This window comes from Gopherus evgoodei, unplaced genomic scaffold (genome assembly GCF_007399415.2).
Source record: "Gopherus evgoodei ecotype Sinaloan lineage unplaced genomic scaffold, rGopEvg1_v1.p scaffold_57_arrow_ctg1, whole genome shotgun sequence".
Classification (NCBI taxonomy): domain Eukaryota; kingdom Metazoa; phylum Chordata; order Testudines; family Testudinidae; genus Gopherus; species Gopherus evgoodei.
This window is the reverse complement of record NW_022060078.1, coordinates 916,348-938,981: the sequence shown is the minus strand read 5'-3', so window position 1 is coordinate 938,981 and position 22,634 is coordinate 916,348. Positions and strand designations below refer to the sequence as shown.

General features: G+C 64.4%; 1 protein-coding gene across 8 annotated transcripts in view; it reads left to right on the top strand.

Annotated features, from left to right (window-relative positions):
* The first annotated feature begins 2,671 nt into the window (after positions 1-2,671).
* The window catches only part of HUWE1 (HECT, UBA and WWE domain containing E3 ubiquitin protein ligase 1), a 56,993-nt gene continuing 37,030 nt past the window's right edge, over positions 2,672-22,634 (top strand). For 7 of the 8 annotated variants that reach the window (XM_030547348.1, XM_030547347.1, XM_030547349.1 and 4 more), the window contains exons 1-33: positions 2,672-2,748; positions 3,376-3,474; positions 4,994-5,200; positions 5,867-6,019; positions 6,105-6,167; positions 6,810-6,887; positions 7,417-7,464; positions 7,553-7,621; positions 7,987-8,086; positions 8,271-8,371; positions 8,593-8,743; positions 9,476-9,603; positions 10,003-10,143; positions 10,219-10,330; positions 11,433-11,594; positions 11,667-11,768; positions 12,032-12,112; positions 13,284-13,390; positions 13,790-13,967; positions 14,454-14,545; positions 15,130-15,341; positions 17,027-17,084; positions 17,712-17,888; positions 18,386-18,631; positions 18,722-18,855; positions 19,244-19,344; positions 19,552-19,746; positions 20,030-20,246; positions 20,806-20,928; positions 21,156-21,390; positions 21,809-22,039; positions 22,217-22,339; positions 22,462-22,557. In XM_030547348.1, coding sequence (XP_030403208.1) covers positions 2,704-2,748; positions 3,376-3,474; positions 4,994-5,200; positions 5,867-6,019; positions 6,105-6,167; positions 6,810-6,887; positions 7,417-7,464; positions 7,553-7,621; positions 7,987-8,086; positions 8,271-8,371; positions 8,593-8,743; positions 9,476-9,603; positions 10,003-10,143; positions 10,219-10,330; positions 11,433-11,594; positions 11,667-11,768; positions 12,032-12,112; positions 13,284-13,390; positions 13,790-13,967; positions 14,454-14,545; positions 15,130-15,341; positions 17,027-17,084; positions 17,712-17,888; positions 18,386-18,631; positions 18,722-18,855; positions 19,244-19,344; positions 19,552-19,746; positions 20,030-20,246; positions 20,806-20,928; positions 21,156-21,390; positions 21,809-22,039; positions 22,217-22,339; positions 22,462-22,557 — 4,365 coding nt within the window. In that variant the 5' untranslated portion in view covers positions 2,672-2,703. The remainder of the gene's footprint in view (positions 2,749-3,375; positions 3,475-4,993; positions 5,201-5,866; positions 6,020-6,104; positions 6,168-6,809; positions 6,888-7,416; positions 7,465-7,552; positions 7,622-7,986; positions 8,087-8,270; positions 8,372-8,592; positions 8,744-9,475; positions 9,604-10,002; positions 10,144-10,218; positions 10,331-11,432; positions 11,595-11,666; positions 11,769-12,031; positions 12,113-13,283; positions 13,391-13,789; positions 13,968-14,453; positions 14,546-15,129; positions 15,342-17,026; positions 17,085-17,711; positions 17,889-18,385; positions 18,632-18,721; positions 18,856-19,243; positions 19,345-19,551; positions 19,747-20,029; positions 20,247-20,805; positions 20,929-21,155; positions 21,391-21,808; positions 22,040-22,216; positions 22,340-22,461; positions 22,558-22,634) is intronic. The other variant, XM_030547352.1, reaches the window with a different exon arrangement.

Here is a 22,634-nt window from a genome sequence, read left to right as displayed (position 1 = left end):
TCAGGCTATAATTAATGACTTCCTTGGGGTGGGGAGGAATGCTGGCTGGCCTTCAGAAGGTCAGAGCTCTGAGACTGGCCTCGGTAAAGAGCGTCTCCAACCAGTACGTTTCCCCGGCCTCCAGGAAGGTGGCCTCCTTTGTGTACCCCTGGCAGGTGGGCTAATAAACCTCCCTCCTGGCCCAGCCCTGCTGTGACGCGTGGCCATGTGTGGACCTTGCCTGCTGCTCCTCCCAAGACCTGCCTTTCAAACACTTGTCCTGGCAGCCTGTGAAGGTGTCCGGCCTCCTGTTTACGCCAGCCATAGGACTTCCCTGAGTTAATTCCTGCGTAAACTAGAGCCAGGCTCTTCGCTGACTTGCTTACAGAAAGCGGCACTTGCTGTGCTCCTCCAGTCTCGCTTTCATTTTTTGAATGTGTCGTCCAGTTTATTCAGTCATCTTGGAAGTGCTGCAGAACCAGGACTCCTGGGTCCTGTAGCGAGTGAGGGCCATGGGACTGGGACCTGTTGGGGGCAGTTCCCTGGATGTGCCAGATGAGATCCCCGCGAGCCCTTCATGCCGTGGAGAGAGACGGAGAGAAAGCAGGCAGGGCTGCTCCTAGTCCACAGGCTCTGAACGAACTGGGGGGGCTGCCTCAAGTGTGTCTGGGGGGCCTTTGCCGGCGCCGGGAAAGGCAGAGACCCGGCCGCAGCTCAGGGTCCCTCTTGTGCAGGTGCTGTGGATTTGAGTGTGCACGCTGGATTTCGGGGCCGAGGCTGCCCCAGCAGCCCTGAGCGCGCCCTCCCCTCCCTGCCCCCCAGACCGCTCCCACCCACTCTCCTGCGGGGTTTTTGCACATTCATTGTTCCAGAGCCGGAGCTGTGATGTCATCAGCCGAGGCCAAGGCCAGCCCACTGCCTTCTGGGAGCTGTAGTTCAGGCCTGACTGCGGCCCCGGCTTTGTTTGCGGGGCAGCCTGACCCTACAGAGCAGATTGCAAGGGCGGGGTCAGCAGCCAGCCACGGGCCGAAGAATTGCCTAGTTTGGGCTCAGGCTTCGGCATGGGGCCCAGGGTCTCCCTCTCGGCTCCGACCGTGAGCTCTCTAGGTCCGGGTGTTCCCAGCACAATGGGGCTCGGCTGGTCTGACCTTTCTCTGCGGCATCAAAGAACCTGTTCTCAAATGTTGGTTCCCCACGCCTAGACCCTCGACTGGAATCAAGTCCCCCCACAACACCTTCTCACTGGGGAGCTGAAGAGCTGGTGGTCCTGGAGTATCGCTCGAAAGCCGGTTTGCTAATCCCTTAATCGTGGCTTTCGCCGACCCCTCTTTGACTGAACTGGGCTCCTCAGTCCAGCCGTGGTCGCACTGGTGCCGAATAAAGCATTGCAGGCTGGGGGAGGCTGCCACGCCGCTCCTGAAAGGAGGCACTGTGGCTGTTCAGGCCCCCGATCTGTCCCCCATGGTCTGCCCTGGGGGCCAGGAAGCTGCCTGCCTCGCTCTGAACCAGAAGGCATCTCGTGCAGGGGGAGATTGTGCTTGGAGTGGAGGGTTTTTTTTGTTGTTTTTTGCCATTGATCTGCCTGGGGTGGGTTCCAATCCAGCCATGCTGCTTGCTTGCTGGGCCGTTGTGAGGCATATGGAGCCCAGGTGTTGCCCCTGTTCCCCCAATCAAGGGGCCTCAGTTGAGATCAGGGTCCCTCCCTCCCCGTGCTGCCTAGCCAGTGCCTGTCCCGAAGCCTGTGCTCCTTGAACAGCTGGCCAACTGCAGCCTAGAGCGAGGGAGCCATTTGGGTGCCCGTGGGTCAGACCTGGATCTCAAGAATTGCCGGCTGGCGGGGGACCATTGGGCTCGCCCCACATCTCTCTTCTGGGCCAGCCCAGTCACGGTCGGGGCTGGAGCCTGAATCGAGGGTCAGAAGCTGATTCCTTTCTGTGGGGTTCAGACCCCCAGGGGCTCAGATCCACTGCTGCTGGAGCAGAGACCCACCCCCCTGCCCAGGTGCAGGGGAGGGCTGAAAGCAGAGAATGGATCGGAGGGGGAGGGGGGCATTCCCAGAACTCCAGGCTATTGGACAGATGTGTGGGCTGGCTGGGAGCGGAGTCAGCTTTGGCTCTGCCCATACGTGGTACTGTCACCCTACCTTGGGTAGCTTGGGGGTCACCCTTCCATGTTCAGTGGGATGGGCTGCGGGCTGGAGCTGGGCTGGCACAATGGAGGGGACTCATTTTGTTTGGGGGGGGGAACTGAGTGGCCCCCGGTGCAGTGGGAAGACCCCCTGATCTGGGAAGGGGGTAGCACACCTGGAGTCTGGCGTGATTTAGGGGGACCCTGGTCTCAGGTCAGGGTGGCTGCAGTGTGGGCACATGGGGTCCCCCAATCTTGATTGGGTGAGGGGGAATGTAGTAGTTAGTGAGGGTTGAGCTGGGAGCCAGGACTCCTGGGTTCTGTCCCCAGCTCTGCCACAGACCTGTGGCCAGTCTCCTTAGATTGCCTCTGCGGGGGCGGAGGGCCCGTCTGGGTGCACTGTCTGTCCAGACCTGGCATGGTGGGGCCTAGAGCCAGGACACAGGTGCCTGGCTCCAATGGCAGTGCAGAATGGACAAACCCCTCTGCCGGCTGCGAGGCTCCCTGCCTGCTTCTCCTCCCCCCCCCGCCCCCCCGGGTTCACTGCCCATTCTCCCCTATTCTCTTCCAGGATCAGAACGTGAAAAAGAATAAAAAATGAAAGTGGACCGAACTAAACTCAAGAAAACCCCCACGGAGGCTGTGAGTATCGCTGGGGGTTGGAACCCCCGGGCTTCCTGGCGTGACTGGGGGCTGGAAGGCTCCTGGGGAAATGCCCCCATTAAACACAGGGGTCGGGGCTGGGTTACTGGCCAGCCAGGCTGTCACGCTGACTGGGAGATATTACCACTGCGGGCGGGATCTGCCCTTCACAACAGGATGTAAATACTCTGGCCTAGGAATTGCTCGGCCACGCTTGGGCTGCCATTTTTATTGGGATCAAACTGAATCCAGAGCTGGGGAGAGAACCCAGGAGTCCTGGCTCCCAGCCCCGCCCCCCTGCTCTGACCACTAACCCCCACTCTCCTCCCAGAGCCAGGGAGAGAACCCAGGAGTCCTGGCTCCCAGCCCCCCCTGCTCTAACCACTAGACCCAACCTGGTGTGAAAAGTGTTGCTCCCTATAGGAGGTGTTCTGAGGGCCCTGCTTTGTGAAGAGAGGGTGCTCTCCTTTGATGCCAGAGGGCTGGGTCCATCTCTGATGCCCCGCAGACCCACTGGGTTCTCCCAGCATGTTGGAAATCAGCCCTGGGGGAATCCAGCAGGATCATCGCCCCAGGCCCGAAGCAGCCTGGTACCCCTGACCTGCCTCTCCCCACTTCTCTCCCCAGCCTGCCGACTGCAGGGCCTTGATTGACAAGCTCAAAGTCTGCAATGATGAGCAGCTGCTGCTGGAACTGCAACAGATCAAGACATGGAACATTGGGAAGGTGGGTGTCGGGGCGCTCGGCTGGGGCTGCCTCTGACTGACTGGGCACTCGGCTCCTGGGCCAGCCCCAGGCATTGTTGGGGTGTTGGCAGGAATCGGTCACTCACTGCTTCCGGGGATGTCCAGCTAGGGGTCTGTGAGAACTGAGGAGAGGAGAAGGTACCATGGCCCCGCCAGGGAGCACCAGCTCTGGGGACTGGCTGGCTCAGTGGGTGGGGAATGGAGCTTGGGCCTTCCCCTCTAGGGGGTGCTGGCTGTGATGTCAGCTGGAGAGTGGGGGCCACCAACTGTGCCCGTGACTATTGGGTGGCCAGTGTAAGTTGTAGTGTACGGTTGTACGATGGTGCCCGGGGGAGCCAGCTGAGGTCACTCAATCAGGGTGAACTGCAAACAGATGGAGGCAAACAGACCCCAGACGCTGGTGGATCTTCCGATACTGAGATTTACCAGCCAGCCCAGAACAGCTTCTCTGGTACCTCCCTGGTTACTGAGGAGTCCAGACCCCGCAGTTCCCTTCCAGTGCCCAGCCTCAGGCCTGTGCCCAGACACACGTCAGATCAGAGGATGATTCCTGAAAATCTTCTCTCTTCATATAAAAGAAAAGGTTCTTCCAACCCCAAAGGATCAGCCACACACCCAGGTCCAACTGTAACTTCGATCTTACCCACAATACCCACTACAGCCAGTTCTTATTAACGAAGCTAAAATTTAGTAAAGAAAAGAGAGGGAGCGAGAGCTGGTTCAAAGCTCGACCTGCAGACACTCGAATTCAATTCCTGAGCTTCAGGTACAAGCCAAGATGAGTTTGTAGTTGCCAAAAGTCCTTTTAGAAAGTCCGTAGGTTACAGTCCAACGTCCGTATTCAGGGCGACTCCATCAGTGCCTGGGGAGCTCGATCCTTGTGGCTTAAGGTTTCCGCCTCTTGGAACGCAGAGCGGATCTGAGGTGAAGCCGGATCGTGGCCCAGGGTTTTTATACATTTCCTGCAGCCTTTTGGCCTCAGAAAACAACGGGCTTCGCTTGCCATCTCCCAGCCATGCTGGCAATTAGCCCAGGGTGATTTATCTATCAAACGGGTCAGATACAGGTTACCACGACCTGCAAAGAGACAGAGCCAATAATACCATTTCCCTCAAGTATCTTCCTAAATGTTAATGCGCCTTTTCTGATCCCTGAATCGAAGCCCCAGCGATAGACCAGACTTGTTTGCTCACATGGCAGGACCTGAGCAAACGTCCCCTTCTGCCCCCAGCAACGCCGGCTGCATTTCCCAGCTCAGTTCAGTTCCAGACCTTCCTAACCAGACTGGGTCAGTCTGGGGGGCAGTTAGCTCTTTCTGGCCCTGTCACCCTGCAATGAGAGATTATATCACACTCCTAAGGTCATAGCGGTAAGAGCCTCCCATCTCGGTACTGGCCTGGGGCTGTGGGGTGGGGGAGAGCCATGTAGGGACAGGGGGAGCCAGGACTCCTGGGTTCGCTGGCTGCTCCCCTCACCCCTATCTCCGCTCCCCCCTCCAGTGCGAGCTGTACCACTGGGTGGATCTCCTGGACCGCTTTGATGGCATCCTGGCCGACGCCGGGCAGACGGTGGAGAACATGCTGTGGATGCTGGTGTGCGACCGGCCAGAGCGGGAGCAGCTCAAGGCCCTGCTGCTGGCCGTGCTCAACTTCACTGCCCTGCTCATAGAGTACAGCTTCTCCCGGCATCTCTACAGCTCCATCGAGGTGGGGAGGCAGGGCCCCTGGCTTTCATGGGAGGGGAGTGGGGGCTGGGAGCCAGGACACCTGGGTTCTCTCCCTGGCTCGAAGGGGAGTGGGGGCTAGTGGGTAGGGTGGGGCGGGGGGGCTGGGAGCCAGGACTGCTGGGTTCTCTCCTGGCTCTGGGAAGGGAGTGGGGGCTAGTGGGTAGGGTGGGGCGGGGGGGCTGGGAGCCAAACTCCTTGATGTTCTCTTCCTGGCTTGGGAAGGGGAGTGGGAGCTAGTGGGTAGAGTGGGGCGGGGAGCCAGGACTGCTGGGTTCTCTCCCTGGCTCGAAGGGGAGTGGGGGCTAGTGGGTAGGGTGGGGCGGGGGGGCTGGGAGCCAAACTCCTTGATGTTCTCTTCCTGGCTTGGGAAGGGGAGTGGGAGCTAGTGGGTAGAGTGGGGCTGGGAGCCAGGACTCCTTGATGTTCTCTTCCTGGCTTGGGAAGGGGAGTGGGAGCTAGTGAGTAGAGTGGGGCCGGGAGCCAGGACTCCTGGATTCTCTCCTGGCTCAGGAAGGGGAGTGGAGACTAGTGATTAGAGCTGGGGGGGCACTGGAAGCCAGGACTCTGGGGTTCTCTCCTTGGCTCAGGCTGGGGTCCCCCGGCTCTGAGCACCGTGCAGCATCTAACCTCTCCCGCCGTCCCACAGCACCTGACCACGTTGCTGGCCTCCTCGGACATGCAGGTGGTGCTGGCCGTGCTGAACCTGCTCTACGTCTTCAGCAAACGCTCCAACTACATCACACGCCTGGGCTCGGACAAGCGGGCGCCCCTGCTGTCCCGGCTGCAGCACCTGGCAGAGGTGAGCGCCCCACGCGCCATGGGGGGTGGGGCGGGGCTGGGGGGGCTCTGGATGTCACTAACCCGCCTCTCCTCTCTTCCTGCAGAGCTGGGGCGGCAAGGAAAACGGCTTTGGACTGGCCAGCTGTTGTAGAGACTTGCACATGGTGGTGAGTTCCCACCCCTGGCTTCCTTCTCTTCCGCTAGCTGTCCCTGGCACGCCCTGAGCTATGGCTTCCAGGCGCCTGAGCGTCTGGCCCAGGGTCGTGACAGATTCCACACCCCGAGCCCTCATGAATGGAGTTCCTGGGGGATCCCCAGTGCTGCCTCACATCACTTGTTCTCTCATGGATGCCTGGGTTCTCTCCTGGCTCTGGGAGGGCGATGGGGTCTAGTGGGTTAGAGCAGGGGGCTGGGAGCCAGGACTCCTGGGTTCTATTCCTGGCACAGGGAGGGGAGGGGCGGTCTAGTGAGTTGGAAGGTGGGCTGGGGGCCTGGACTCCTAGGTTCTCTCCTGGCTCTGGGAGGGGGTTCCTTGTAATGGTAGCTACTCTGTCTCCCCTCCCTGAAACAGCAGCACATGGTGCCCTGCCAGGGCAGCTGGCACACGAGGCTGGCGCTCCGGACTCCTGGCTTCTAGTCCCAGCTTGGCCTGTGTGCCTCAGTTTCCCTCTTGAGGGGGAACTCTGAGAGGCAAGAAGAGCGGGGTAGCTGCTGGCGCTAGGTGGGGGGTGGGGCTCTCCCCGGTCTGGGAAGGGGCAGGCTGGCCCCTGCAGTCCTCTGACCCCCCCCGTGCTGTGCTCTCTATGTAGAAATACCCACCCAGTGCCACCACGCTGCACTTTGAGTTCTATGCAGATCTGGGCACCGAGGTCAAAGTGGATAAAAGGGTGAGTGTCTGGCCGGGGAGGGCTGAGCCCCTAGGGGGGAGACCCCAGCGTGGGGCTCGGAGGGGGCAGGGGTGGAATCGTAGCTTGAAAGACCCTGGAATGAGGCCAGTTCCGGGGGGGGCTCTGGCTCACAAGCTCTGTCCTTAGCGCCCCTGAGCTGTCAGCACTCATCCGGGAAGGGCAGGTTTCCTTAGCCGTGCCCACAGCACCGGGGCGCCTTCCCCACTCAGCAGCTCATGGCCTGCCATGCCCCCCAGCGAGAGGTGGGACTGGGAGCCAGGACTCCTGGGTTCTCTCCCCAGCTCTGGGAGGGGAGTGGGGGCTAGTGGTTAGAGTAGGGGGCTGGGAGCCAGGACTCCTGGGCTCTATCCCTGGTGCCAGGAGGGGTGGGTGTGGGGAAGGTTGGAAGTCAGGACTTCTGGGTTCCATTTCCTAGCTTTTGTATGGGGAGACTGACCAAAGCTGTGGACAGCTCCCCTCCCAGTTCCCACCCGCCACCCTCTTAATGCCGCCCCCCCTTCCTTTGCAGACAACCAGCAACACGCTGCATTACATCCACATAGAACAGCTGGACAAGGTGAGGCTTTGGGCCTGGGGGTGGGAAGGGGGGTACATGGGTGTCTAGCTGCCCGGTGCCGAGCGCCTCCTCTGGTCTCCTCCTGCAGATTTCAGAAAGTCCCTCCGAGATCATGGAATCCCTCACCAAGATGTACAACATCCCCAAGGACAAGCAGGTCAGTGCCGGGGCATTGCTGGGGGGGCTGGGAGCCCGGGACTCCTCGCCCTGGGGCCATAACCTGGGGTCAGAGGAGGGGTCCTTGGGGGCAGGACTGCTGGTTCTGTCCCCTGCTCTGGGAGGGGAGTGGGGTCTAATGGGTGGGGGCCGGGAGCCAGGACTCCTGGGTTCTATCCTCAGCTTGAATTGACTCTGGGAGAGAGCCTGTGCGCCTCTCTGCCTCAGCTTCCCCCTTGACCCTCATCTATTGATTACAAGCTACTTGGGGGTGGGGGGGAGCTGTGCAGTGCCAGGAAGGGTGGGGCACAGTTGTGGGCTGTACTGTAATCCCCCCAATACTCTCTGTCCCCTGCCCCACTCCAGATGCTGCTCTTCACACACATCCGCCTGGCGCATGGCTTCTCCAACCACAGAAAGCGGCTGCAGGCTGTCCAGGCCCGGCTGCATGCCATTTCCATACTAGGTAAGTGGGCCTCTGACCGCCCTGCAGGGCAGAGCCTGGCACCTCTAGCACCCGCTGGTGGCTGGTGCCTGCGTGGCCTGGTGCTGCCGCCCAGTGGCCCTGCTTGAGCTGAGGCAGCTGCCTCTGGCTTGGGCCCCCGGTGGCTGTGGCACCCGGCCTGACGCGCTGCCCTCTGTGCCCGCAGTGTACTCCAACGCCCTGCAGGAGTCAGCCAGCAGCATCCTGTACAACGGGCTGATAGAGGAGCTGGTGGACGTGCTGCAGATAACTGACAAACAGCTCATGGTGGGTGTCACGGGGGGGGCGAGATGGCTGGTAACCCCATGGAGTCGGGGTACCGGGGCTCTCGGGGTGCCTGTGCTTGTCGGCCACACTCGCATGGGAGGGGAACCCAGCCAACCGCTGATGTAGGGCAGCCTTAGCGGCTGTGCCTCAGTTTCCCCCCCGGGGCGCTGGGAAGCCAGGGCTGGGCTTGGCGTCTCACGCCCCTCGTCACCTCCATGCAGGACATCAAGGCAGCCTCCTTGAGAACCCTCACCTCCATTGTGCACTTGGAGCGGACCCCGAAACTCAGCAGCATCATTGACTGCACGGGAACTGCCTCCTACCATGGCTTCCTGCCGGTCCTGGTGCGCAACTGCATCCAGGCCATGATCGGTGAGCGGGGGCGGCTGGTGGGAGTAGGGCTGGGGCTGGGGCCGGGCGAAGCAGGGCCAGGCTGGGGAGCGGCTGGTGGGAGTGGGGCTGAGGCTGGGGCTGGGGCCGGGCGAAGCAGGGCCAGGCTGGGGGCGGGTGGGGCTGGGGCTGGTCGAAGCAGGGCCAGGCTGGGGGGGGGTGGGGAGCGGCTGCTGGGAGTGGGGCTGAGGCTGGGCCCGGGCGAAGCAGGGCCAGGCTGGGGGGGGGGGTGGGGAGCGGCTGGTGGGAGTGGGGCTGAGGCTGGGCCCGGGCGAAGCAGGGCCAGGCTGGGAGGGGGTGGGGAGCGGCTGGTGGGAGTGGGGCTGGGGCCGGGGCCAGGCTGGGGGGCGTGGGGAGCTGCTGGTGGGAGTGGGGCTGGGGCTGGGGCCGGGCGAAGCAGGGCCAGGCTGGGGGGGGAAGCAGCTGGGGCCGGGGCTGGGAGAAGCAGGGCCAGGCTGTGGGGGGGAGCGGCTGGGGCTGGGAGAAGCAGGGCCAGGCTGGTGAGGGGTTGGGAGCGGCTGGTGGGAGTGGGGCTGAGGCTGGGGCCGGGCGAAGCAGGGCCAGGTTGGGGGGGTGGGGAGCGGCTGGTGGGAGTGGGGCTGGGGCCAGGCGGGGCCAGGCTAGGGGTGGGGGAGCAGGGTCTGGTGGCGCTGGGAGCAGGGTCCGGGGCTGGGGGAGACCTGGGCGAAGGGCTGACCAGGATGTCCCTCGCAGACCCGACCATGGAGCCGTACCCTCACCAGTTTGCCACGGCCCTCTTCTCCTTCCTCTACCACCTGGCCAGCTACGACGCGGGCGGGGAAGCGCTGGTCTCCTGCGGCATGATGGAGGCCTTACTGAAGGTGACGTGGGGAGAGGCCTTTGTCCTCTAGAGGGCGCCGGCTCTGATGGGGCTGGCTGGGGGGACAGGACATGGGACCTGTCCACTCCAGGAGGCCCCAGCTCCCATGTGGCCCAAGGGCAGAAAGCTGGCTGGCTCCCTTGGGGGGGCTGGGCTGCGAAGGGCTTCTGCCCTCCCTGGACCTTGTCCCGGAGCCGGAACTGAAGACCCCTGGACGGGTCCTGGGTTCCCAGGTCACAGATTGCAAGGCCGGCTGGGACCAGTGGTGGTCTCGGCTGTCCCCTCAGGCTGAGCAGGCCGAACTAGGGCGGGTTTCAAAGCCCTGCGGGGGTGGGGGGTATGTGTGGCCCCGCTCCTTGGCTTGCGCTGGAACCAGAGATCTCGCTGCTCCCCCTGCCAGGTGATCAAGTTCCTGGGGGATGAACAGGACCAGATCACCTTCGTGACCCGGGCGGTCCGCGTGGTGGATCTCATCACCAACCTGGACATGGCGGCCTTCCAGTCCCACAGCGGCCTCTCCATCTTCATCTACCGGCTAGAGGTAACCAGCCCCCCGCTGCCTGCACCCCCCCCGATCCCGCTGCCCGGCCCCACTAATGCCGTGCTCTCTCCCCAGCACGAGGTAGACCTGTGCCGCCGGGAGTGCCCCTTCGTCATAAAGCCAAAGATCCAGAGGCCGCCCACCGCCCCCCTCCAGGAAGGGGAGGAGATGGAGACGGACATGGAAGGTAACTGGCAACATGGCTGGGCTGTGCATTTCACCCCCATAACCCAGCAGTTCTGCCCTGTCTGTGGGCGGGGTCAGCACTGCGGCCGAAACCCCAGGGAGATGGGTGCTGGCCTGGGGTTGGCCAAGCTGCAGGTCTCCTTCATCTCCTGGCCAGGGGGTTGGGAGTGAAAGAGCTTCCCAGAGGTCTTCGCTTCCAGCCTACCTGCTCTATCCAATAGCTCCCAGCCCCGCCACCCCCACTCTAAGCCACCAGCCCCCACTGCCCTCCCAGAGCTGGGGAGAGAACCCAGGAGTCCTGGCTCCCAGCCCCGCCACCCCCGCTCTAACCCACCAGTCCCCACTGCCCTCCCAGAGCTGGGGAGAGAACCCAGGAGTCCTGGCTCCCAGCCCCGCCACCCCCGCTCTAAGCCACCAGCCCCCACTGCCCTCCCAGAGCTGGGGAGAGAACCCAGGAGTCCTGGCTCCCAGCCCCGCCACCCCCGCTCTAAGCCACCAGCCCCCACTGCCCTCCCAGAGCTGGGGAGAGAACCCAGGAGTCCTGGCTCCCAGCCCCGCCACCCTCGCTCTAAGCCACCAGTCCCCACTGCCCTTCCAGAGCTGGGGAGAGAACCCAGGAGTCCTGGCTCCCAGCCCCGCCACCCCCGCTCTAACCCACCAGCCCCCACTGCCCTCCCAGAGCTGGGGAGAGAACCCAGGAGTCCTGACTCCCAGCCCCGCCACCCCCGCTCTAAGCCACCAGTCCCCACTGCCCTCCCAGAGCTGGGGAGAGAACCCAGGAGTCCTGGCTCCCAGCCCCGCCACCCCCGCTCTAAGCCACCAGCCCCCACTGCCCTCCCAGAGCTGGGGAGAGAACCCAGGAGTCCTGGCTCCCAGCCCCGCCACCCCTGCTCTAAACCACCAGTCCCCACTGCCCTTCCAGAGCTGGGGAGAGAACCCAGGAGTCCTGGCTCCCAGCCCCCCTGCTCTAACCCGTAGTCCCAGGGATCTCAGCCCCAGAGAGGTGGTAGCTCCATGGGGCTGGAAGGGATCGGGCACCGGCACGGTGCCGGGGAATTCCGGGGTGTGGTTCCCGGCGTGTAACGTTCCGTGTCCCCCTGCAGTATCGGACGTGGCCATGGAGAGCAGCCCGGGCCCCTCGACCTCAGCGGAGCCCCGGCTGGAAGCGGCAGCCGTGGTGGTGGCGGAAGCGAGGATGCCAAGCGCCGTTGCCCCCAGCTGCAGCACCGGTGGCACGACCAGTGCCATTGTCGCCCCCCGGAGCGGTGGGTTGGGCTGGCGCGGGCGGGGGGCAGTGAGCAGTGGCCCAGGTGCTGACCTTTTCCCCCTGTCCGCAGGTGTGCAGTGTATCCCGCAGCGAGCCGCCCTGCTCAAATCCATGCTCAACTTCCTAAAGAAAGCCATCCAGGACCCCGCCTTCTCGGATGGCATTCGCCACGGTGAGGGGGCGCCTGTGGCGGGCGAGGGGTGGGTGGGAGCAGGATCTGACCTGCCTATCTCTTCCTCTGCTCCCTCCCCCGCCAAGAGAACCCAGGAGTCTTGGCACCCAGCCCCCTGCTCTAACCACTAGCCCCCACTCCCCTCCCAGAGCCAGGGAGAGAACCCAGGAGTCCTGGCCCCCAGGCCCCCCCTTCTTTCTCTCTGTTATGAAGGGGAGCCCCCCTTCCCATTGCTGTCTCTCACGGCCCCTCTCCTCTTGCAGTGATGGATGGCTCCTTGCCTACCTCTCTGAAGCACGTCATCAGCAACGCGGAGTACTACGGCCCGTCTCTCTTCCTGCTCGGTAAGTGACGGGGGCCCTGCTCCAGGGCGATGCCTTCCCGAGTCCCCCCTCCAGCTGCTCTTCAGGGGGAGGGCGAAGCCACCCTGCATCCACGAATCTGCCGCAGGGCCGGAGCTAGCGGGCTGGCGTGATCCGGGGGTGGGGCGCGCTCAGGGGAGCCCAGAGATGATCTGAATTCCTGCTGCAGCTGGTTCTGGTGCCCACAGTTCAAGGTAGACGAGGATAAGGGGGGAGGGGTTCAGAGACAAGCCGTGAGAAGGATTCACGTGTTGGAAAACCTGCCTGAGCGCGAGCGACACCGGGAGCTACCGAAGCAGCTGCAGGGTGACCTGATCCCCATCCCTGCCTGGGTGTAGTTATGGGCCGGCTCTGCAGTCCGGGTGGGGAGGGTCGATTCTGACCCCGGTCAAGTGGCGCCAGATTCTCGTTCGTGTCCAACTTCCCCTTCCAGCCAGCGGCTCTGGTTCAAGGAAACCAGCGCGACTCTAGGGGAGGCTTCCCAGACCTGGGGTCATTCTCGGTGCTCCCTTTGGGTGCTGGCACCGGGCAGCGACGGCTAGCTGGCCCGCTGGTGCCTTGGGCTCAGGTTCCCCAGCTGTTGAAACGAGGGAACGACCCCACTGAAGTGAGCTCTGTTAGCCGGTATCCCCAGCGCAGCATCGCCATACCGTCTCCAGAATGGCTGCCCTTATGTGGGGCGAGCCCTTGACCGGATGTAGTGGGACTGAGCGGGCGGCCAGCTGCTTGCACGAGTTAGGGTAGCGTGTGGAGTCAAACGGAAACTGGGGTGCCCTGACGTACAGCGCCTGGCGCAGGGCGAGAGCTGGGTCCAGCTCACTAGTGTGTCCAACTCCCTGACCACCAGATCCCTAAAAGAGGATTCTGGAGCAGCCCAGGCTGTCTGATGGTCTGTCTCCACCCTCCCTGATGCTTCAGAGGAAAGGAATAAATAGCCCCATTGGCCATGAGGAGAGGGGAGGGAAATTCCTTCCTGACCGCCGAAGGACCCTGGCTGAAGCCCTGAAGCATGAGAGTGGGTGTTAGTCCTTTCAGTGGGCGCTCTCCTGGGCGCGGTAGCTGATCCCTGACGGAGGGTCCCAGCCAGGGGGCGTCTCCGAGAGGAATGGGACAGCCGTCCCTCATCCCCCGTGCTCTCTCCTCTGTCTTGCAGCCACCGAAGTGGTGACGGTCTTCGTGTTCCAGGAGCCCTCCCTGCTCTCCTCGCTGCAGGACAACGGGCTGACAGACGTCATGCTACACGCCCTCCTCATCAAAGACGTGAGCCCGGCTGCCCCGCCGTCCCCATGCCCGCGCCTGGCTGGCTGGATCCGCTGGCGCGCGTCCCCTCTCCCAGCAGGCTGTGGGTCCCTGCTGGGATCGAAGCTCCTTCACTTGGGGCTGGGTTCCCGGCTGAGCAGGCCTCAGGTGCCCCCCGTGACCGGGGACTGAACCACCCGCCTGGCGTGTGCTGAACAAGTCCCTGCTGTGGGGTCACTCTCTGGTCCCCCCTCACTGGCCCTCTGTTCTGGCTTCTGGTGGTTCTTGGAGGGGGGGGGCGTGGGAGGGGGCAGCTGACTTCCTGCCCCCGTGGCTGATTCGGCTCTTGGGAGGGCGTGGGGAGGGGGGAGCTGACCCCCCGCCCCCGTGGCTGACTCGGCTCTCCCCCCCCTCGGGCAGGTCCCAGCCACGCGGGAAGTCCTGGGCTCTCTCCCCAACGTGTTTAGCGCCCTGTGTCTGAATGCCCGCGGCCTCCAGTCCTTCGTGCAGTGCCAGCCCTTCGAGCGGCTGTTCAAGGTGCTGCTGTCGCCGGATTACCTGCCCGCCATGCGGCGCCGGCGCAGCTCCGACCCGCTGGGTGAGTGCCAGGGGGCAGATTGGCCACAGGGGGGCGCTCACCAGCCATCCCTAGGCTCCTACGCCTGGCAGCCTCCTGACAATGGGCGTCAGATGCTTTTCTGGGGGAAGGGACTTGCCCAAGATCTCACAGCTAGAGAACCCAGGAGTCCTGGCTCCCAGCCCCCATAACTACTAAGCCCCACTCCCCTCCCAGAGCCAGGGAGAGAACCCAGGAGTCCTGGCTCCCAGCTCCCCTGCACTAACCACCAGGCCCCACTCCCCTCCCAGAGCCGGGGAGAGAACCCAGGAGTCCTGGCTCCCAGCTCCCCTGCACTAACCGCCAGCCCCCACTCCCCTCCCAGAGCCAGGGAGAGAACCCAGGAGCCCTGGCTCCCCCCCCGAGCTGGGGCCAGACCTGACAGGCTGCACTGCCCCAAGGGGGCGCCCCAGCCCATGTGGGAGGCTGGCAGCTCTAGTCGCGTGCTGAGCCTGCTCTGCCCTACAGGGGACACGGCCTCTAACCTGGGCAGCGCCGTGGACGAGCTGATGAGGCACCAGCCCACACTCAAGACGGACGCCACCACCGCCATCATCAAGGTAGGGGGGAGAGGGCCGGCGGCCGGATCTGCCCCCACCTGGGTCCCCCAGGCCCTGGACTCGCCCGGCCTGCGGGGTGAGGGGTGTGGCACTACCATCCTGCAGCGCTGGTTGTCATGGGTCCTTAGCACACGGCTCTGACCCCACCAGCCCCCTCCGGCCCCACCCCGGGCTCTGGCCACCATGAGGAGCCATTTGGCTAGTGTCACCTGGCTTGAAATCCTCATAAGCCCCTTTGCTCCTCCCCCCACCATCCCTCCAAACGCCCCCTCCTGGCCTTTCTCTCCCCCCCCCCCCCGCTACTCCCTCCAAGCGCTTCCGTACGTGCCGCCCAGGTCAGTCAGTCCCTTGGGATTCCATCTGTCTCTGGGTCTCCCCCACCTCCTTGTCTGTCTGTCTCTCTGTCTGTCCGACTTCACCCTGGGGTCGTCAGCCCATGGGAACGGGGCCTCTCATGGCGTCTGTCCCTCCCCACTGCCTGAATCCCCCCAGCATCGGGCACTGAGCAGCTGGGCTCCTCCCCGGCGGTCCCGGGACTCGGCCTGGCCGTCCCAGCTCACTGCACCGTCTCCTGCCCACCGCAGCTGCTGGAGGAGATCTGCAACCTGGGCCGGGACCCCAAGTACATCTGCCAGAAGCCCTCCATCCAGAAAGCCGACGGCACAGCCACGGCCCCGCCACCACGGTCCAGCCACGCGGCCGAGGAGGCCTCCAGCGAAGACGAGGAGGAGGAGGAGGTGCAGGCCATGCAGAGCTTCAGTGCCACCCAGCAGAGCGAGGCGGAGCCCAGCCAGCAGTGAGTGCTGCCCCCCATGGCTAGGGGGCGCCAGGCTTCGCCCTTAGACACAAGGGAGCGGTCCCGCGTCTTTCCCGAGCACCTGTTGGGAAGGGGTTAACTGGTCTTCGCAGCTCGACTTGCGGTGAACCCAGGAGTCCTGGCTCCTAGCCCCACCCATGGTCTGATTCCCTAGACCCCACTCCCCTCCCAGAGCCGGGGGTAGAACCCAGGAGTCCTGGTGCCCAGCTCCCCCCCCCGAGCTGGGGGTAGAACCCAGGAGTCCTGGCTCCTAGCCCCACCCATGGTCTGATTCCCTAGACCCCACTCCCCTCCCAGAGCCGGGGGTAGAACCCAGGAGTCCTGGCTCCTAGCCCCACCCATCGTCTGATTTCCTAGACCCCACTCCCCTCCCAGAGCCGGAGGTAGAACCCAGGAGTCCTGGTGCCCAGCTCCCCCCCCTTGGTCCGATTCCCTAGACCCCACTCCCCTCCCAGAGCCAGGGGTAGAACCCAGGAGTCCTGGTGCCCAGCTCCCCCCCCCCTTGGTCCGATTCCCTAGACCCCACTCCCCTCCCAGAGCCAGGGGTAGAACCCAGGAGTCCTGGTGCCCAGCTCCCCCCCCTTGGTCTGATTCCCTAGACCCCACTCCCCTCCCAGAGCCGGGGGTAGAACCCAGGAGTCCTGGTGCCCAGCTTCCCCCCCGAGCTGGGGGTGGAACCCAGGAGTCCTGGCTCCTAGCCCCACCCATGGTCTGATTCCCTAGACCCCACTCCCCTCCCAGAGCCGGGGGTAGAACCCAGGAGTCCTGGCTCCTAGCCCCACCCATGGTCTGATTCCCTAGACCCCACTCCCCTCCCAGAGCCGGGGGTAGAACCCAGGAGTCCTGGTGCCCAGCTCCCCCCCCGAGCTGGGGGTGGAACCCAGGAGTCCTGGCTCCTAGCCCCACCCATGGTCTGATTCCCTAGACCCCACTCCCCTCCCAGAGCTGGGGGTAGAACCCAGGAGTCCTGGCTCCTAGCCCCACCCATGGTCTGATTCCCTAGACCCCACTCCCCTCCCAGAGCCGGGGGTAGAACCCAGGAGTCCTGGTGCCCAGCTCCCCCCCCGAGCTGGGGGTGGAACCCAGGAGTCCTGGCTCCTAGCCCCACCCATGGTCTGATTCCCTAGATCCCACTCCCCTCCCAGAGCTGGGGGTAGAACCCAGGAGTCCTGGCTCCTAGCCCCACCCATGGTCTGATTCCCTAGACCCCACTCCCCTCCCAGAGCCGGGGGTAGAACCCAGGAGTCCTGGTGCCCAGCTTCCCCCACCTCCCCCCCCCGCTGTAACCTAACGTGGTGAATTAGGCCCCAATGGCTCTGCTCCCAGAGCACGGCCAAGCTAGTCCCACCTTGATGATGATGATGGGTTGGGGGAGGGTGTAGAGGGGGAAACTGAGGCACGGTGGGGGAAGATGGCTTCCCCTGGGAGGAGGCTATGACCATCCCAGCCCCTTAGAGTAGCTTGGAAGCTACTGTCCTGCCCAGGGAGAGGTGGGGGCAGAGCTGGTCCTGCCACATTTCAGGCATGGCAATGCCCCAGCCGCTTATGGTGGGGCGTGTTGGAGCCAGACACCGCGTGGGTGCTGGGGACTCTGGATCCCACCGCTGCCCCTCAGCGCCAGGCTGGGCGAGGCGCTAACTGGGGCACTTTCCTTCCTCTTCCAGGGTGGTTGGAACGGAGGAGCGAATCCCCATCCCCCTCATGGACTATATCCTCAACGTGGTGAGTTGGGTTGGGGGGACGTGGGGCCCCTCGCCGGCTGGCCCCCTGGGCATCGCTTTGCCCGCTGGGCGAGATCTCCCCCTCCCCACTGGCCTGTTACAGTACCCGGGGCAGGCTCCCAAACCTGTAGGGCCTCCCACCCGCATGGCAAGTCTCGTGATGGGGCCAGCATGTATGCCACACTCCAGGGAGCGGCTGAAGCGGCTGGGACGGGGGTGCGAAATCACGTTTCCTGTGCACGAGGCTAATCCTCCCCCCCCACCCCCTGTCCATCTGTGCAAGGGACCTTTCCCCACCTTGGGGGCCCTCAAATCTCCAGTGCCCTTCGGTCCCCTCCTCTTCCTATTCACCTCTCGGCTTAGCCTGACGGAGTGGGGGGGGTGGGGACTGCACCCCAGGCTGACAGGGCGGGGAGATTGGGGGGGGGCGGGGACTGCACCCCAGGCTGACGGGGCGGGGAGATTGGGAGGGGGGGGATGGTGACCATGCCCCAGGCTGACGGGGCGGGGAGATCGGGCGGGGGGGGACGGTGACCATGCCCCAGGCTGACGGGGTGGGGAGATCGGGAGGGGGGGGAGGGGACGGTGACCATGCCCCAGGCTGACCGCCTCTTCCCCTCCATCCCAGATGAAATTTGTGGAGTCCATCCTCAGCAATAACACCACGGACGACCACTGTCAGGAGTTCGTCAGCCAGAAGGGGCTGCTGCCCCTGGTCACCATCCTGGGCCTGCCCAACCTGCCCATTGACTTCCCCACTTCGGCCGCCTGCCAGGCTGTGGCGGGCGTCTGCAAATCCATCTTGGTAAGCGGGGGCTGCCCTGGGCTGTTGGCTCTGGGACGGGGGAGACGAAGCAGGTGGGAATCGGTCTGGCCCCCATTTCGGAAATTGCTCTCCCGGGGCTCTGAATACTTGGTACCCCAGATCCTTTCCAGCAGGGACGGGGTCCTGTGGAACTCCATGCCACCGGAAACGAGGCTGAGCCCTTGAGGGGAATTCCACGTGGAGGCCAGCACCCTGCGGGGGTTGGACAGGAATGGACGTGGGACCACAGCCCTCCACGCTTCAAGGGTGCCGTGGGCACCCCGGCTCCCATGGTGCATCTGGTTCAGCAGAATCAGAGTTTGCCCTCAGGGGGGGCAGAGGGCAGCTGGCAGCGACTCGTGGCACCTTGCTTCTCCCACCCCAGCTAGCTGGAGTCGGCCACATCCTCGGGCAGGAACGAGCCCAGCTCCCGACACGGGGGGGACCCTGGGGGGACTGTGTGTCAGGCTGGACTCACCCCTCTCCCTCTGTTCCAGACGCTCTCCCACGAGCCCAAGGTGCTGCAGGAGGGGCTGCTGCAGCTCGACTCGATCCTCTCTTCCCTAGAGCCCCTGCACCGGCCCATTGAGGCGCCGGGCGGCTCCGTGCTGCTGCGGGAGCTGGCCTGCGCGGGCAACGTAGCCGACGCCACCCTTTCGGCCCAGGCCACGCCGCTGCTCCACGCGCTGACAGCCGCCCACGCCTACATCATGATGTTCGTCCACACCTGCCGGGTGGGCCAGGTGAGCCAGCAGGTGGGTGGCTGGGGGTGGTGGGGCCCACCTGGGCCGGGCGGTGGGCTGAGTCTGCAACCAGAGCTCTGTCTCTTCCAGAGCGAGATCCGGGCCATCTCGGTGAACCAGTGGGGCTCCCACCTGGGCCTGAGCGTTCTCAGCAAGCTGAGTCAGCTGTACTGCTCCCTGGTGTGGGAGAGCACTGTCCTGCTGTCCCTCTGCACTCCCAACAGGTACGGGGGGGGGTGCGCCGCCCCCACACTGCTCCACCCTGGCCGTAGGGCCTGGGGGGATGAGATGCCAACACACTCAGATGCTGCTTCTGGCCCATGGCCGCCCCAAAGCGTTCGGAGCAAAGGGGCAACTGCAGCTGTCGGGCTAGACACTAAGGGGTGGGGGCTAACGGGGTCCCAGCTGGGGCTGGAGGTCTAATCCAGCTGTTGGGGGAGGTGCTGGGCTGGGTGGGCCCCTGGGTCGGATCGGGGGTGGGCAGGTGCCGGGTTGGGCGGCTCCCAGGTAAGATTGCGGGGTGGGCGGGTACTGGACCAGTTTGGGGAACAGGGAGGGGGCAGCAGGCCTGGTGGGCCTACAGGCCTGACGCCCCCTTGTCCCTATTCCCAGCTTGCCGACAGGCTGTGAGTTCGGCCAGGCCGACATGCAGAAGCTGGTGCCTAAGGAGGAGAAGGCGGCACCCAACGCCCCCCAGGGAGCCAAGAAAGCAGGTACGGACTCGGGGACAGAGTGCCGGCAGGGGGCTCGCCTCAGCCTCTCCACATGCAGGTTCCTGGGCAGTGGGGTCTAGTGGTTAGAGTGGGGGCATGGGGAGAGCAGGGATCCTGGCATGAACTGCTGGGGCAAGGTTTAGGGGGCTGCTGGTTAGTCTAGAGCTCAAGCCCCACCCGGCACTAATTCTTTCCCTCCCTCGCCAGAAGGTGAAGCGGAGGCAGTCTCAGGGGGGAGTGTGGAGCCTCCGGCCCAGGGTCTACTGGAGGGGATCGGCCTGGACGGAGACACGCTGGCCCCCATGGAGACGGACGAGCCCAGCACTGCCGACGCCAAGGGCAAGGCCAAGATCACGCCAGCCATGGCGGCCAGGATCAAGCAGATCAAACCCCTCCTGTCGGGTGAGTGATACAGATGGCACTGGGATGCCTGGGTTCTCTCTCCAGCTTGGACAGGGGAGTGGGGTTTAGGAGTTAGAGCAGCAGGGCTGGAAGCCAGGACTCCTGGGTTCTCTCTCTGGCTCTGGGAGGGGAGTAGGGAAGGGAGGTTGGGAGCCAGACTCCTGGGTTCTCTCCTCAGCACTGGCGGGGAGGGATAGCAAATCCTCCATGCCAGGGGATTGCAGGGCCTTGGGTAATGCCCAGTGTTGGCTGCCCGCTCACTTCTGCCCCATGCCCCCCACAGCCTCGTCCCGGCTGGGCCGTGCTCTGGCCGAGCTGTTTGGGCTGCTGGTGAAGCTGTGCGTGGGCTCCCCCGTGCGCCAGAGACGGAGCCACCACGCTGCCAGCACCACCACCGCCCCCACGCCGGCCGCCCGGTCCACTGCCTCGGCCCTCACCAAGCTGCTGACCAAGGGGCTCTCCTGGCAGCCCCCGCCCTACACCCCCACGCCGCGCTTCCGGTGAGTGTGAAAAGCAGGTGGTTTTGTCTCCCCGCCCGCTGGGGGCAGGTCACAGGTTGGGGCTCCATCCAGCCTGGAGCCCCTCCCTCTTAGTTCAGTGTCCTTCAGGTATTCACTGGTGTCACCAGCAGGGGGAGGGGACGTAGAGGCCTCTCTGGGGTGCAGGCGACAAGCCGGCTCTTGTGGACGTGAGGGGTGAGGCTGTGTCTGATGGCTGGGCATTACGCAAAATTACAGCCTGTTTCAGGAAGCATCTTACAACGTGTAGCATTACTGCACTCGTCTCGCTGGGACAGTGATGTTCAGCGGATTATGACTTTTCAAATAGCCCCTCACAAACGTATCAAGTGGTGAAGATAATGGTGTAGACTGTCACGGGGTGTGTGTTGGGGCTGGGCTCTGATCCCTTGGGGAGGGCATGGCTGTGGGGGCTGGATGGGAGACGGTTCTGGTCTGCCAGGTGGGAGGGGGGCTTGGGGGTTGGCCTAGGCCTTTCTGGACCCTGGGGGTGTCATAGGCTCCCCAGCATGGGGCTGACCTCTTTCCCCACCCCCCCCAGGCTGACGTTCTTCATCTGCTCCGTGGGGTTCACGTCGCCCATGCTGTTCGACGAGCGCAAGTACCCCTACCACCTCATGCTGCAGAAATTCCTCTGCTCCGGTGGCCACAACGCCCTCTTCGAGTGAGTGCCCCGGGCAGCCCACCCGCCTGGCCCTGATGCCGGGGGCAGTGGGGCTAGTGGTTGGAGCAGAGGGCCTGAGTTCCCTCCTCTGGGGGAGTGGGGATGAGTGGTTAGAGCAGGGGGGCTGGGAGCCAGGACTCTCGGGTTTCGCTCTCCTGAGTGTGGGGGGATCCCAGCCTGGGACAGGAGCAGAGGCCAGCAGACGGTTAACCTGCCCTTACCCACAGGACCTTCAACTGGGCCCTCTCCATGGGGGGCAAGGTCCCCGTGGCCGAGGGGCTGGAGCACCCGGACCTGCCGGATGGGACGGGGGAGTTCCTGGACGCCTGGCTCATGCTGGTGGAGAAGATGGTGAACCCCAGCACGGTGCTGGAGTCGCCCCACGCTCTGCCCGCCAAGCTGCCGGGTGGGCAGAACTACCCGCAGTTCAGCGCCCTGCGCTTCCTGGTGGTCACCCAGAAGGTGGGTGCTGAGGCCGGTTGGTACCGTCCGGTGCGACTGCCACAGCCAGGGCCAATGGCTCGCAGAGCGCAGAGACAGTGGGGTGTTCCGGCCCCGTCTCCCCCCCGGCCTATTGCTCAATCTGCAGCATGAGATGGTGCCAGGCTGTATGCCCCAGCTACTGGGGGTGGGCATAGGGGATCCTTGCTGCTGCTGATGGGGTGGGGCCTCCTGCCCCCCGCCCCCACTGCCGTGGGGCCCTATCAGCCCAACCCAAGGAACTGGGAAGAGAGAGCATGTCAGGTCAGATGCTCTGCCTCTTCAGTGAGGGGATATGGGGGAATCCCACTTCTCCCACCAACAGTACTGGCTTGTGGGTGGGGGGGATCATTCCAGTGCTCCTACCAGCAGAGCTGCCACTAACTCCTCTGCCTCCCAGGCGGCCTTCACCTGCATCAAGAACCTGTGGAACCGCAAGCCCCTGAAGGTGTACGGGGGGCGCATGGCAGAGTCCATGCTGGCCATCCTGTGCCACATCCTGCGGGGCGAGCCCCTGATCCGCGAGCGCCTGGGCAAGGAGAAGGAGGGGGCGCGTGGGGAGGAGGAGGCAGGGCAGGAGGAGGGCGGAGCCCGGCGGGAGCCCCAGGTCAACCAGCAGCAGCTGCAGCAGGTAGGGGGTGATGCCGGGGCTGGAAGCCTGAGTTCTCTCTTGGCTCAGGGTGGGGAGTGGTGGGTTGGGAGCCAGGACGCCTGGGTTCTCTCCTGGCTCGAGGAGGGGGAGTGGTGGGTTGGGAGCCAGGACGCCTGGGTTCTCTCCCTCTCGCTGAGGTTCGCCTCCCTCTCCCAGCTGATGGACATGGGTTTCACGCGGGAACACGCCATGGAGGCCCTGCTGAACACCAGCACCATGGAGCAGGCCACCGAATACCTCCTGACCCACCCGCCGCCGCTCATGGGTGGGGTCGTACGGGTAAGCACCCCATGGCCCGGCCCCGGGTCCCCCCTGCCCGGCCCCTCTACCCCGCCCCCCCCTCGCTCCCTCTATGGCCGCCCGGTGCCCACCCCTCAACTGCCCCATGGCTTGTGCTGCAGGACCTGAGCATGTCGGAGGAGGACCAGATGATGCGAGCCATCGCCATGTCACTGGGCCAGGATATCCCCATGGAGCAGCGGGCCGAGTCCCCGGAGGTAAGGGCTGGGATAGCACAGTGTAGGGGGCCTGGCAGTGCTGTGGGCGGGGGTAGATCCGGTGGGGGGGATCTGGC